This window comes from Podarcis filfolensis (assembly GCF_964270895.1).
Source record: "Podarcis filfolensis genome assembly, chromosome: 7".
NCBI classification, from domain to species: Eukaryota; Metazoa; Chordata; class Lepidosauria; order Squamata; family Lacertidae; genus Podarcis; species Podarcis filfolensis.
Window position 1 is genome coordinate 53,064,108 of NC_139603.1, and position 14,330 is coordinate 53,078,437.

Here is a 14,330-nt window from a genome sequence, read left to right on the forward strand (position 1 = left end):
CATGAACCTGGGTAAGTTGGATGTGGTCAAAAATGAGATGGCAAAAATAAATATTGACATCCTGGGCATCAGTGAACTAAAATGGACGGGAATGGGTGAATTCACTTCGGATGACCATCATATCTACTACTCCCAGTAGTGATGCATGGAAGTGAGAACTGGACCATAAAGAAGGCTGACCGCCGAAGAATTGATGCTTTTGAATTATGGTGTTGGAGGAGACTCTTGAGAGTCCCATGGACTGCAAGAAGTTCAAACCTCTCCATTCTTAAGGAAACCAACCCTGAGTGCTCACTGGAAGGACAGATCATGAAGCTGAGGCTCCAATACTTTGGCCACCTCATGAGAAGAGACTCCATGGAAAAGACCCTGATGTTGGGAAAGATTGAGGGCACAAGGAGAAGGGGACGACAGAGGACGAGATGGTTAGACAGTGTTCTCGAAGCTACCAGCATGAGTTTGACCAAACTGTGAGAGGCACTGGAAGACAGGCGTGCTCTGGTCCATGGGGTCATGAAGAGTCAGACACGACTAAACAACAACAACAACAATATTGCTTTTATATATTACCTTAGCTAAATATACTACACTATTTTTATTCTCTGAAAGTCTAATGATATTGGAATAAAGGACTTATTCACCTATTTACCTGATCTCACAATGCTTTCAATGGTGGAAATGCTTCTACAGCCTGAGTCCATTGTCCTTGCTGCCCTGATAACAAGAGAAATGCAACTTAATTTTATTGTTGGAATCTGCCAGAGCTCAACAGTTCTTTTGTATTGCATTTTGGTTTCAATATACAGGCTGCAACACACACACATTTTTAAATGTCACATATGCATGCCTTAGCATTTCATTATCTAACCTAATAAAGCCACAGTTTCAGAAGAATATCATTTTAGGTTTGGCAACTGCTTTCAACAAATGAACAGATCTTCTTAAACAAAGCAAAAGTGGTGATAAATGAGCCACTTCATCATTATTGAAAGAAATAAGACAGTGCCCTGTTATTATTAGTTATTTGAATGATTGAGTCATTCTGCATGCACAGATGAAGGTAATGTTATTTTCACAGAATGAATGCATCACAGAAATTTTAATTAGACTATTAGACACATCCTAGGTGATAGCAATTTGCCACACTAATGATGTTTAACACAATTATTCCTGGAGCCACAATGGCCCATTTGATCTCTGTATTTTTATTATTTTTAAAAGGGATAATCAAGTTTGCATTTTATAATATTTGGATTAATGGTTTCTTTTCTGAAACAACTAAAAGTAATGTTACTCTTCAAATCAGTTTTGTAATGATAGAAACCAAGGGGAAGAATGAATGTGTCACAAGAGTAGTTGTAGGTAGGGGAAACAGCTCTGCAGAATGAATAAAGGATAACAACCATGCACAGCAGCAGACATCTTCATAGCCATTGTAAGAACTGACTGCACAATTCTAGCCAAGTTCCTTTATGCCCACTCCAATCTCTTGTTGGTATTGTTTTTTAAGTTTGCAGCAATGAACACTGCAGTTTCAACTGAATACATGCTTATGATTAACCCTGCACAAATGACTAATCTGTGGATAACGCAATGCATGAAGGAAGTAAGAAGATTGCGCTTCCTGGTCCCACCTCTGAGGGCTCCCCTCCAAAAATAATGTGAATTTATGCACAAAGACTATGCATGTTGAAGGCTCCTTCCACATAGGCTCCTTCCACATGATCGGTACCCTGCAAAAATGTTTTTCACCAAGTTTGTGAGTTCAGGGTGCTGGTCCCATGTGCAAAGAGCATCCTAGAGAGGGAGCACTGCCCACATGGGCATAGCCATGTTTTATGTTGGGGGGGCATGCTTTATGTTGTGCAGGGGCATAAATGAGTTAACTGCAATGTGATTGGTCAGTTAGTTAAGTATTTTTATTTATTTGCTTGATTTGGGGGGGGGAGCTGCACCCCTGCACACACACCCCCGGTTACACCCATGACTACCCAGCTGCCGTATGTGTGCACTGAAATGTCATTAGACTTTTTGAAAGCACATACGAGGTAAGCAAAATCTACTAAGTACCTTTGAAATCCACTGTAAGTCAAGCCCCTGTATGGAACCACATGAGAAACAATTTTATTTAAGCTGTATCTCTGCTTCTAGTCTGTCTTTGTATTAGAATTGTTTTAAAATGTTTTTATTGTTTATCATTTCTTGTTTGCCACCCTAGGCCCTTGGGAGGAAGGGTAAGATAGAAAGATAATAAATACTATAAATACTATATATTGGCTAATGTTGCCATAAGGTAACAGAGTGGGGCAAAGGCAGGAGAAAATCAAAGTCATATAATGGTGCACAGGATAAATGATGCTGGTCTTATAATTAATGAGACAAAAAGCAATCGGTAACTGTTAGAACAAATGAATGTTTCCTCGTGTGCCAATGAATTAGAGGTTTAAGGATAATTGAACTCCTTGTTACTACATTATGGCAGATTCCCACAGTCTGTTCTGAATAAATTATCTTTGTTTTTTGTTACAAGACATCTCCTTGTAGTGCATGCAAAAGGTGGCTTGGAAACTCTCTAACTGTCCTTCTGTGTTTTGGCATCTAGTACAGCATAGCAGTGATTTCAGGATTACATTCACATGGCATTTCCTTTTTGAGGCCTGGGATATATGCTGTGTGGGATAAGGGTAAAATCTTTCCCTGTTTAACTGTTTTAATCACAGCTCATCATATTGACGTGGGTGACGCTGTGGGTTAAACCACAGAGCCTATGACTTGCTGATCAGAAGGTCAGCGGTTCAAATCCCCACGATGGGGTGAGCTCCCGTTGCTCGGTCCCTGCTCCTGCCAACCTAGCAGTTCAAAAGCACATCAAAGTGCAAGTAGATAAATAGGTACCACTCCGACAAGAAGGTAAACGGTGTTTCCGTGTGCTGCTCTGGTTCACCAGAAGCAGCTTAGTGATGCTGGCCACATGACCTGGAAGCTGTACGCCGGCTCCCTTGGCCAATAAAGCGAGATGAGCGCCGCAACCCCAGAGTCGGTCACGACTGGACCTAATGGTCAGGGGTCCCTTTACCTTTACCTTAACATCATGTTGGCATGCCTTTACTATGTGTATTTGCCCTTCTATGTGTTGCAATAACATGTCAGCGACCAGCAGACAGGGAGATGTCAAGTTAGCAGGCAAGCCGTGGTCATGTTTCTACTACATCTCTCATGGACTGGCTGGATGCAGAGGCATGGTGGGAGGCAGCAGCTGGGGAACCCCCAGGGGAAGAAGGCTCAGAGCCAGGGAATTGGTGGTGGTACGACGATGAGTGGTCAGAGGGAGAAGAGGGAGCAGACTGGGAAGAGGAGGGGCAAGAAACTGAAGACATAACAGGGTTTAGTGAGCAGGAAGAGACTGTGGCAGAGAGCAGTCTAGAATCAGAGGCAGAAGTGGTAGTCTTCCCCTACTGCTGTGAGCAGCTCCCCTCCCCCCGGTGTCCCAGAACATGAGGAGGAATGCTTCAAAGAGCTAGCATGTTACCTGTGATCACATCACATATAAATTGGGCCTGAACTCTGCTCCAAAACATGCCTTGCAAGCAAAAGATGCCAAGCTCAGTCTCCACCATCTCCAGATAGCGAAAGCCCCAAATGAAACCCCAGCAAACTATAACTAGTGTAAGGCACCAAAGAGTTCAAAGGGCTGGGTTTTTGTTTCTGTTGTTGCTTTTGGTTTGTTTGGTTTTTGAAACAGTACAAGGTGGTTTCCTAAATTCCCAAATGACTGGCATTTCTGGTTTTGTGTTTTCCACGCTGACTGGCAGCAGCAGTCTAGCCTTTCAGAAAGGCGTCCTGATGTCAGAGACTGAACCCAGAACCTCTGGCGTGGTGGTTGCTCTACTGCTGGGTTACAGGAGCCCTTATGTAATTTCCAGCAACAGGCTACTCCTTGCCAGTATGGCATAGCATCCAGCATCCTGCCAATCAAAATCTACACTGTGTTTTATTCCAGGGCTATGACCTTTCGATAGCTTTAGGCCAGTTTCCAGTTTAATAACACAGTAGCAGCAAACAGATATTTAATACCCACAGGACCACTCTCAAAGTTCACACTGGCGTGTGATTGTACAGGGGAAAGGGCAGGGGAACTTTACATACTGAATTTCAAAAGCTGCCTTCATCCATATTACATCTGAAATGTTGGCTCAGTCTCTTCTCAGAGCTCATTTCCCCTAGCTGGCAACTTTAGTTCCAACTGGTGAAACTTTTCTAGTTTTTTCTCCTTGAAAGATGGTAGCCCAGTTTTGCTGGCATTCATCTGTCTCGAGAAACAATGGAGTGCACCTCTGGGGATGAATTCAAACCACTGGAGAATCACAGTCCCTGCTGCTGCTGCTGCTGCTGCTGCTGCTGCTGCTGCTGCTGCTGCAGACTGGTAACTCGTAGCTGCTGTCTCCTATGTTGTTTTTTCTGCGTTACCACCAAAGAGACCTCTCTGGGGCACATGCCTGCCCAGTGTGTATGGAGGTCCTGGTCTGCCCAGACAAGACTGCCCACCCCCCTTGTTCATGTGGTCCAAAGGAGAGCAGAGCAATACATTTGGCATCAGCTTGGCTGCAGGAGTTGCCACAAGGAAGGTACCACCCAATCGTCTTATGGACTCTACTCTGGGTTAAAGGTGATCCTGGGTTTGAAATACTACTGCCATGGTCTGGTTGGACGCAGAGGAATGGTGGGAGGAACCAGCTGGGGAACCACCAAAGGAAGAAGGTTCAGAGCCCAGGGATTGGTGGTGGGACAATGATGAGTGGTCAGAGGGAAGAGGGAGAAGCTGGGGAGGAGGTGGTGTCAGAAGCTGAAGAGAGTTTAGTGACCAGGGAGAGTCTGTGACGGAGAAAAGTCCAGAATCAGAAGCTGAAGCTGGCAAGTGGGAGGAGGGAGGTCAAGAGGCAGAGATGAGTTAGGCTGGTGAAAAAGCCCAAGTGTCTGTGGCAAGCTGCCCTCTCCCCTGGTCTCCCAGGACCTGGAGAGGCATGAAAAGGGCAGAGGAGAGATTAGCCGCATGCAAATGCAGTCTCCAATTGCTTGGGGAAAGCCCTGGATAGAAGGAGACCTAGACAGTTGTGGAGAGGCGAGGACCTTCAGCCTCAGCAACTGATTTCTTGGAGAAAGATCCACCGGGAAGGAGCTGCTGTGCTCATTAGGCCTGATACTCAGACAAGTCTGTGGAGATCATGCATTTGCTAATAAAGAGTTAACTCCAACGTTGGACTGACCGGCACATTCTGTGACAACTACTGACTTAGCTCATAAGCTAGAAAAATGTTAGTGATAGGAAAATAATTGAGACCCGAGCCCTTACGTTTTCTGAATGCAGAAAACCTGGCTTCCTGCTCACAGTCCTGGATGAATTTGCATTAAAAAAACAACTAAAATGCTCTGTTGATGCCAGCACTGACTTAATAGCTTTCCTAGGGGTTTCTTCTATTGCTTTCCCCCACCAAAACACAGCAGTCCTCTTTTATCAGCCATACAGCTGTGATTTCCCTTCTAGTACCCTGAAATCAAATTAAGCCGGTTTGCCTTTGGAAACCTTGGCTCATAGAACCCAAACAAGGTTAATGCAGGGGTCTGGGACAAGCTGTTAAAACTAGAGCGAAGGAAAGTAAGAGTGTTTTAGGTCTGGAGGCTAACTTGTCACTTGCAATAGAATTCAGAGCTATAATCCTTGAATCAACTATTCCGTCGGTGAGCAAAGTAAAACCAGATTGACTTCACAGACAGTATAATTAATGACGAGAGAGAGATCACATGGTGCAGCGGTAACATCTGGCAGCATCTTTTTACAAAACCATGGGAACAATCAGGCTTTGATTTCTGCATTGATTTTCCAAAAAACAACCACCCTTCAGCTCTGATTTCTAACAAAAGAAAATAGATTACAACAATATAACTCGAAAGAGGGTGGGTAGCTGTAACTCTGAAAACTGTACTCAGTTTTATGCAGCTGCAAACCACAACTATTATATGGATATTAAGGAAATGGGAAAACATGCAAAGGACTAAACCTTGTTTCTAAAAAAAAAAATAATCTTACATTTACATAGAATTTTTTAAGATCAAGGAAAGCATAAGGAACTGATTTGCCTCTGCATGACTGCTACTTTATTTGCTTTAATTGTTGATTTCAGTGGAGTTTCAGCAGCCTGCAATTAGTGTGCCACTGTGGTGCCTTAACACACCATGCCAGCTGAAGGGCAAATATTGGGCACAAGCTAGTAAACAAACCATGAAATGGTTCTCATTGCGTATCTGTCCCCTTTTCTCCATGTGGGACTGAGAGGCTATTGGAATGACAAGTAGTCTCTAAGAGTTAACGCAAGCTGTCAGAGATAGCTCTTTTTTCCATGAAAAAGCATAGCATCATAGCAAGTCACCCTGATCATTCTGGAATGCTCCCAGTTTCTGTTGTCTTGCCAACTTCTTTGCTGGGCGTGCACCACAACCTGCTGGCTTTGCTGCAGGTTAAAGCAAACTCCACAAAAAGCAAGTGTCATGCATTAATACATGGCAGAATATGCTGTTTGCACACTTTTTATTAAACATTAGCTGCAATGAACATTTAATGGTGAATGAACCACAGTGAGGCTGTTATCAAGCTGTTAAAAACAACATATTCATATTTCCACAATTAATAATTTCCTCGCTTCTTTCATGTTCGGCATTATCTTCTGGCATTTAAAGCTAAACCATAGAAATACATTAACTGCTAGTTCAGAAGATTCATTAATTGTTAAAGGAAACAGTGGATGAGTACAGCCATGCTTTTGTTTTGAGAACAACTGCCTTGTGCATACTATGGTTGTGCCATGTTGCAATTCTAGTTTCATGTTGATCCCAGCTGCATTAATGGTGAATATTCAAATGAAAATAACTACATTTATAGGGTAGCTTATAAGAGTTCTGTAGCATAAGAGGACAATCAATATAGAACAGATGAGAATCTAAAGTTATTTGCATTTTAGTTTTTTTAGCCAATATATTCCCCATATTCCCCGTAAATTTGAATAAACCAGATTATTAATTCATATTGAAAAGAATCATTACCCCAGATCACTGATCTCTGGGTGTCTCATCGGTTTTTGTTTTTTCTAGGTTCAAAGCAGCTGATGGAAGAGAACTGGATAAGGTAAGTGATGCTGGAGATTTCCAAACAATCACCCACACCACCTTTCAGTTCTAAGTTCCTTCCCCTTCCCAAAGCTGCTACGTGCATTACAGGGAACCATGTGGCTACCTGTATAATGTCTATATGGTTTTCTGCCATAGGTTAAATAGCTTCAGGGGGTACTTTTAGATCAGGAAAATATCACTGAAGGGGAGGTTAAGCGCCATTCCATTGATTTAATGGAAGAGGCCTGCTTTAACATACAAAAGCACAAGCTCAATCAGAAATTTTGCTGTGTATGATCTAGCTTTTCCCTTACACTTTAAACAGATGCCATGTTGATTTCAGAGTGATGTTAAGTACCTCCTATGGGAACATTAGCACAGAGCTTTACTGGGTCCTGCAAAAGGAATGAGAGAACTAAAATATGGTTCGAATCACAGACGGAAGTAACTGAAGCATCTATTCAAGGTATTTCAATTGCCACATTTACTGTATCTAGTAGACATATTGATTTCAGATAATGCAATATGGAACTAGAGGATGGCACCAAAACACAGCATTACCATACCAAATACCAGGCATCTGTTCTAAGCAGCAGTCAATTTATAAATATAAGCACCCAGTGGAGAATGTTTAAGGTTGGCTCTTTCTGACATCTGTTTCACCAGTATTGTTCAAAATCATCATTCTAGATCCCATATATGGAGGATGGAACACAGCAGTAGATGAGATTTCATTGTTCTTCTTCATTATGTCTTGGTTTCAAACTATGAGCAGATGGAGAAAGTTATTACCAGGGCTCTGTGGACTTTTGTGCAAGTGTTACCAGAAGAATTCTCGCAGTGCAGTGCCACAATATAATCTGGGGTTGTGCTATATCACAGCATGAGAAACACACTGGATAAGGAAGATCTAGGATATAGCACAGAAGCTGCAGTGGGTAATAAAAAGGTTGAGAGAGAGAGATATTGAAAAAAGTATTTCAGAAGAGCTTGCAGAAACAGAAGAACTTCTATGGATTTGGGGTCACTTTTCCCCAGACCACTGTTCCACTAAGCTCAGAAACTGCCTTTCCATGAGAGGCAGAGGGACACTTTGGGATCCAACTCAAAGCATTCCCATCAAGGCCTATTCCAGTCTTGAAATGATCATTGTTAATAAATTTACCAAACCTACATGCAAAAACAATACATAAATAAATGTACTGATATATAAACTCAGCTCATGGCTATTGTGTCTGCTTTAACAATAGAAAGGGGTCGTTTGCTTGCAACTAACTAATCTTTCCCAAAAGGAAACCACGTAGATCCTTTAATACATATTTCTTTGGCCTGGTTCACAAGAATTGGCTCGTTACTCTGAGAGAGAAATGGACTAGTTTTCCACACAGGCAGGGAGGTCACGTCATGGGAGAGCATTTACCAGGAAAAACACACAAAAGGAATATGAACTTAACACAAATCAGTGTATTCTCAACATCCTCAGAGTTAAAGCAGTGCAGTAGAGTGAACTACAGAGTATTTAATTGCTTCAATAATATGTCCGTAACTATGATTGTAGCACCATACAAACTCAATTGTCCCAAACAAATATTTTGAGCTACATGATCTCATAGCTGTATTCAGAAGAGGTACGATATGAGAGCTGTGCCACAAGTATACCGCTAGGCAAAGTACGATACATAGTAGACTTTTCAAACCAACTTCTAGGATGGATTACAAAGAATTATAGAAGTATTTTAAGTACCCCAAGGCTATTGGGAAATGAAAAGACAAAGGGCCTGTTTGAAAAGGGGGTTGAAATTCATTTTAAATAGTGAAAGTTCTGCCACCCTTGTGGCTACTCTGGTCTCTTATTTATAACTGCCAAGTTGGACAAGTGCAATACATCTGCTTGACATGGGCTCTGGCAACCCCAGAAGCTCTTTACAGCAGCATAAAATTCCTAGGCTGTGCACCAGCCACTGCAATATCTATCCAAAAGTCTCAAAGTTCTAGGTCTTTTTTCATTTCTTCTGCTGCGTAACCTGTTTTTCAAGATCTATTTAGTGGTAGTATTTATCTCATTTATGAATCATTTGCCATGAGGCATTCCAAAGTGATTTACAATATAATAGAAAATATATAAAATACACAAAAAGTTGACACAATTGCACATGGAAGCAATTTAAAAACAGTAACAGCATATGCATAAAATCAATTCAAATATGCCACTGATGCCAACTGGAATAAAGGTATACTGCTTCAAACTTCTCAATATGTGTACTTAATCTTGTTGTTGTTGTTTAGTCGTGTCCGACTCTTCGTGACCCCCTGGACCAGAGCACGCCAGGCACTCCTGTCTTCCACTGCCTCACGCAGTTTGGTCAAATTCATGTTGGTAGCTTCAAGTTTGGTCAAACTCATGTTGGTACTTAATCTTAATAAATCTTAAATGTACTTAATACAAAGCACAATGATTAACATCCCTTAACACCAGCCAGCTACAAACGCCAAAATAAATTATAAAGGTCTGTATCAATTCATTAATTCACTACGCAACTAACAGGCAATACAATTAGATAGCAATTTATTGATTGTTCACTTTTGCTACTGAAAATTTTGTCAGTTTCACTTCAGCTATGTCTATGCAGGGGTGATTTCTTGAACAATGGGTAGCTCAGTGTGTGTGTGTGTGTGCGTGTGTGTGTGGTGCAAGCATGTCCACTTTGCTTTCCTGATCCCTAAACAATGTCTTCTGCCTACACCAGTGTTCCTTTATTCCAAAGTGGGTGGCCCTTAATAGTATGGCATCTGCATGGTGTGTGCATGTTCTCTCCCCTCTGTTATTACATATCCACCCTCTGTTACTGGTTTTTTTCTTCAAACTGGGCATGCACACAGATATTTGTTTACCAATGTGCACACTTTTCATATATCCATATATCTCCAGGAAGTATACAAGAGCAACCGTTATGAACATATTTCACATAATGCAAAATGAGACATTAATTTTGGAGGGGGTGAGAGATACACGAAAAATAAATTTATAGTACGTCTCTTTTTGTGAAGATGACAATTCTTGGATCTAATAATAATATTATTATTTCACAATTCTAAATATATTATACCACCCAGTGTTACCAATTAAGCTAGTCACGTGCACCCATACACTCATTCAGCTGAGCTCTTAATACTTGCATTCACTAAAATGCTGATTTTGGGAAATAAGCACTACTACTCTTGGGATCTTTACTGAAGACAGTTGAACTCATACATATGGCATTGCTCTTGCTTTGATTACCTTGTTTATTTGGGAAAAATTAGCACTGACCTATATTAGCATGCTTGATCCAGAGAGCCAGCAATGACCACAACATTGTTGCAATTATAGCAATTTATTTATAACTCAATAAAGGTACTATGCCAATATACAGTGATATAGAGGCAACAACAATGGCTTTGTGCCTTGGAATGCCACTAGAGAAACACAGAAGAGAAAATTCATTACACAGGCTAATTCAGCCATGCATTGCCTGGACCATACACTTAGTTACCATTACAGTGACAGAGGGAGGAGACTAGAGGTGGAAAGTCACCTAATGCAGAACTATGAGGCAACGTCTTAAACACCCAGTTTTGCTATGGGAAAAATGAAAGAATCCATTAAGTGGGAAATGTTAACATGCAAAATAGAGGCTTCCCCATCTCACTGGAGTCAGAGAAAACACAGAAGTTGCAGAAAAGTAAGGAAAGTGAGATGCAATAGCTGCATGTCCTCGTGAGGAAGGTGAGTGGCATTGCTGAGACCCAAAGCTCTGAATTTCTGACAAGCACAGATACATGATCCTAGCTGGGATTACACACTTTGGCAAAGGAGGAGTAATTCATTAAAACAATCCTTATGCCTATCAGAAAGGTGGTATTAAGTGGGGTGGGCTGATAGTTCAACCTCATTGTAAATCCCTTTCCACAACCATCTCTCTCCAGGTTCCTGGTGAGCCCACCCAAATTTGCTTGAAAAACAGAAAGGTTTTCCTCTCACAGAAGACCCTACTGGATGTCTTTCCAGTCCTGAAACAAACAACAAGCAGAGGCAAGGGAACCCACAGAGGGAAGAGGCAAGGAAAGAATCTAGAAAAACCTTAAGTAGAGAGAATAAAGAAGTCATCTCCCATGGTCTATCACAGGAGTACAGCATCTGAAAAGAAGGGGTGTGGGAGTATTCCAAAAAGGAGAATGAATGGAACATGTACCATGATAGGGAAACCTTATAAGGCCTCTCCCTGAATTCGCCCCCCCCCCACAGGCTTGACCTAAGAGTCCAAGGTACAAAAGAGATTCCAGGGACATCCTAGGTCAAGTTAATGGTCACACCACATGAGAAAGTCCTCAATTTATTGTTAGCTTTAGCATGATGCTCTTTGCCTTCATTGAAACTAGGTAAGTTTGGGAGTTCTCTGAAAATGCAATAGGATAATGCAGGATATGCTTATCAGGTGGAAGCTATTTACTCACAAAAGGAGACTAATGACCAAATTAAGGGTGTTTGTTGCATGTGAATTCTGGAGTTAATTGGGTGACTGGCGTGTGCCTACAGCTCACATGAGTGTGGTTCACATTGGTGGCCACGACAATGTTTTCATTGCTCAGAATATGTACGTACAGAGTTCCAGTTTCTTGGTAACACCAGTGGGGATGAAGAATTGGTCTTTTACTGTTTTCATATGTAGCTTTAACAATCATTCTGTCAACTAAATTAATTGAAATGTTGCTTTCCGAACAATACTATTCATAGCCAAGTGAAGAACAGGCAACACAGAGACAATTAATGATATGGAATGATTATTCTTTAATGCTTTGTGTTCTTTTTTTTTCTTATTTAGAGACAATAAATACATAAAATAAAGGCAACATATATCAGCTATATTTCTTGTATATTTTTGCAATATTAAAGGGCTTCAGCTAGCAAACTGCCAAAAACTGTTTACTAGATTAGTTTTTACCCCTGGCAACAATACTGGAAGAATAACAGGGAAGAAATCTACACAATAGCAGGGTAGGCAGTGAAGAAACTGCAATCACATCATTTTGTTACTTGCACTTCAAGATAGCAATTGTTACTCCAGTTATTTCCCGCCAAAGGACAGACTCAGCTTCGTGCTGTGGCAGTTTGAGGCTGCTCTGACTGTAGCTGTTTTCCAAGATACTCCCTGAAAGAAAACAAGGGGTGGGCGAGACATTTTTAAAGGGACCAATGATGAATACTTAATGAGAGTTTTCTGAAGGAAATAAGTAGCGGTTACTGTTTTCAAAAGAAGTAGGCAATTTCTTGCCTCAACTAGCCCACAGCAGTTCCACTGAGATGCCAGTTTTGCTAAATGCCTCAGGTCTGAATTTTACATTAAAAAACAACAAATATATATTCTGAACATTAGCCATGCTAGTTTATACCAGCAAAGTGTTTCATTGTGATAGTTTCAGATTTTATTGCTTATGTTAAATCTCAGAACATGTGCAACCATTTCCCAGAATTAGACAAACAGATCAGCTTAGGCTGGAGAATTCAGACATACTGTACAATTTCTTCTAGCCAAATGGCAACAATACAGCCTGCCTCAAACTGACGAGATGGTACTGTCCTGCTTGTGCTGCTCATGTAATTTGCCTACTCAGAGCTAGCTTTTTATTCGGGCTTTTTATTCCAGCTGCCACCTTTCAAAAGATCTTGAAACACACCGTTCTGCTGCTCATCACTTAGTAGCTTTCCTTCCATCCAGTTTATCTAAAAGCATGGGAACATCAGAAGATGCCTTCTGCAGAGTTAAAACCTTCACATACAATCCTGAGCTAGATGGACTGGGAACATCTCTCCAGATTATCAAAAAGATGTCTTTCCCATTCCTTCCAGGATATGCCAGTGATTGAACCTAGGAACTTCTGGATGCTAAGCAGATGCTGTACTACCGAGATGCAGCCCAGTGACCTTGAGAGAATTAAATATGCACACTGAAATTTCAGTTGCTCACATCTCTCTGTACCAAGATTCTTCTACAACTAATTTGATACTCAAGTTTTTGGTTTTCGGAAGCATATCGGTACACATTTGCCCTGTCCAATTAAGAGAGGGGCAAAACCTTCAAAGGTATAAATGGGAGAGAAAGTTAGGAATGTCCCATTGATTTAAAGTGTAAAAACACATTCTTAACACTCTCCTCCATTTATATCAGAATACAACAAAATTTGGCTGGTGTTGGACTTTGGCTCAATCATGTCTAGGTTTTTATTTGTAAAGTGCTGTTAAGGTCTTCACTTATACTGCAATGCTAAATTAAAGATGTCTTCTAAATTAAACCTATCTCCTCACTAATTTACATTTGACTTGATGCTTTATTTGCTTCAGTAATCCAATATGAATCTACATGAATCAAGACACATTTACCAAGCTGAACAGAAAACAAATTTGTGCAGTTTTACACATAGCAACCTAATTTTAAGAATCTGAAATAAATTGTGACTGACTGAACCTTAATTAAACTTTGCTTGAGACACAGTCTAAAGTACCATTTCCTTCAATATAGAAATCTGAAAATAAATTACTGTCATTGGCAAACAAATGCCGTTTCAGTTCCCCTGTATGAAATTCTGGGATACTGAGACTGAAAAACAAACATTAATTAAACAAGAGGTGTAGAGCAGTATCCCAAAATGAAACCCCAGAAAGAGTGAAGTACAAGATGTATTTTTCAGCAGGGGAAATACAGGGATGTATTGAGAAACTCACAGAATATTCATTTCAAACATAAAAATATTTTATGTGGCTTCACATGGCTGCAGAGCTAATTATGAGCTGCATAGCAGACATTCACATGCTTGTTAATTTAGAAACAGCTTCATCATCCATGTCATATTGCTTCAGAATCCTATTTAAAAGCAATAGTACCTAAATTACATGACTTTTCAAAACCAGTTAAATATATAGTCAATTTTGCATTTTATCAGTTCAGTTATTAAGAGTATCACAGATAAATTACATAACTGTACCAGGTTTGGATGCATTTGCTGTACTTTCCTCACTCTGAGGGTTGTGTTTTTTATAGAATCATCAATTGCTACAAAAGTATATTATTAACAGTGCAGACCTATACATGTCTATACGGCCGACTCTGGGGTTGCGGCGCTCATCTCGCTTT

At 40.8% G+C, this 14,330-nt stretch overlaps 1 protein-coding gene across 1 annotated transcript in view; it reads right to left on the reverse strand.

Moving 5' to 3' along the window:
• Nucleotides 1-10,516: 10,516 nt before the first annotated feature.
• Nucleotides 10,517-14,330, reverse strand: part of ATP6V1H (ATPase H+ transporting V1 subunit H) — a 40,331-nt gene continuing 36,517 nt past the window's right edge. Inside the window, exon 14 of the mRNA XM_083623031.1 lies at nt 10,517-12,350. Within this exon, the coding sequence (XP_083479157.1) occupies nt 12,290-12,350 (61 nt within the window). The 3' untranslated portion in view covers nt 10,517-12,289. The remainder of the gene's footprint in view (nt 12,351-14,330) is intronic.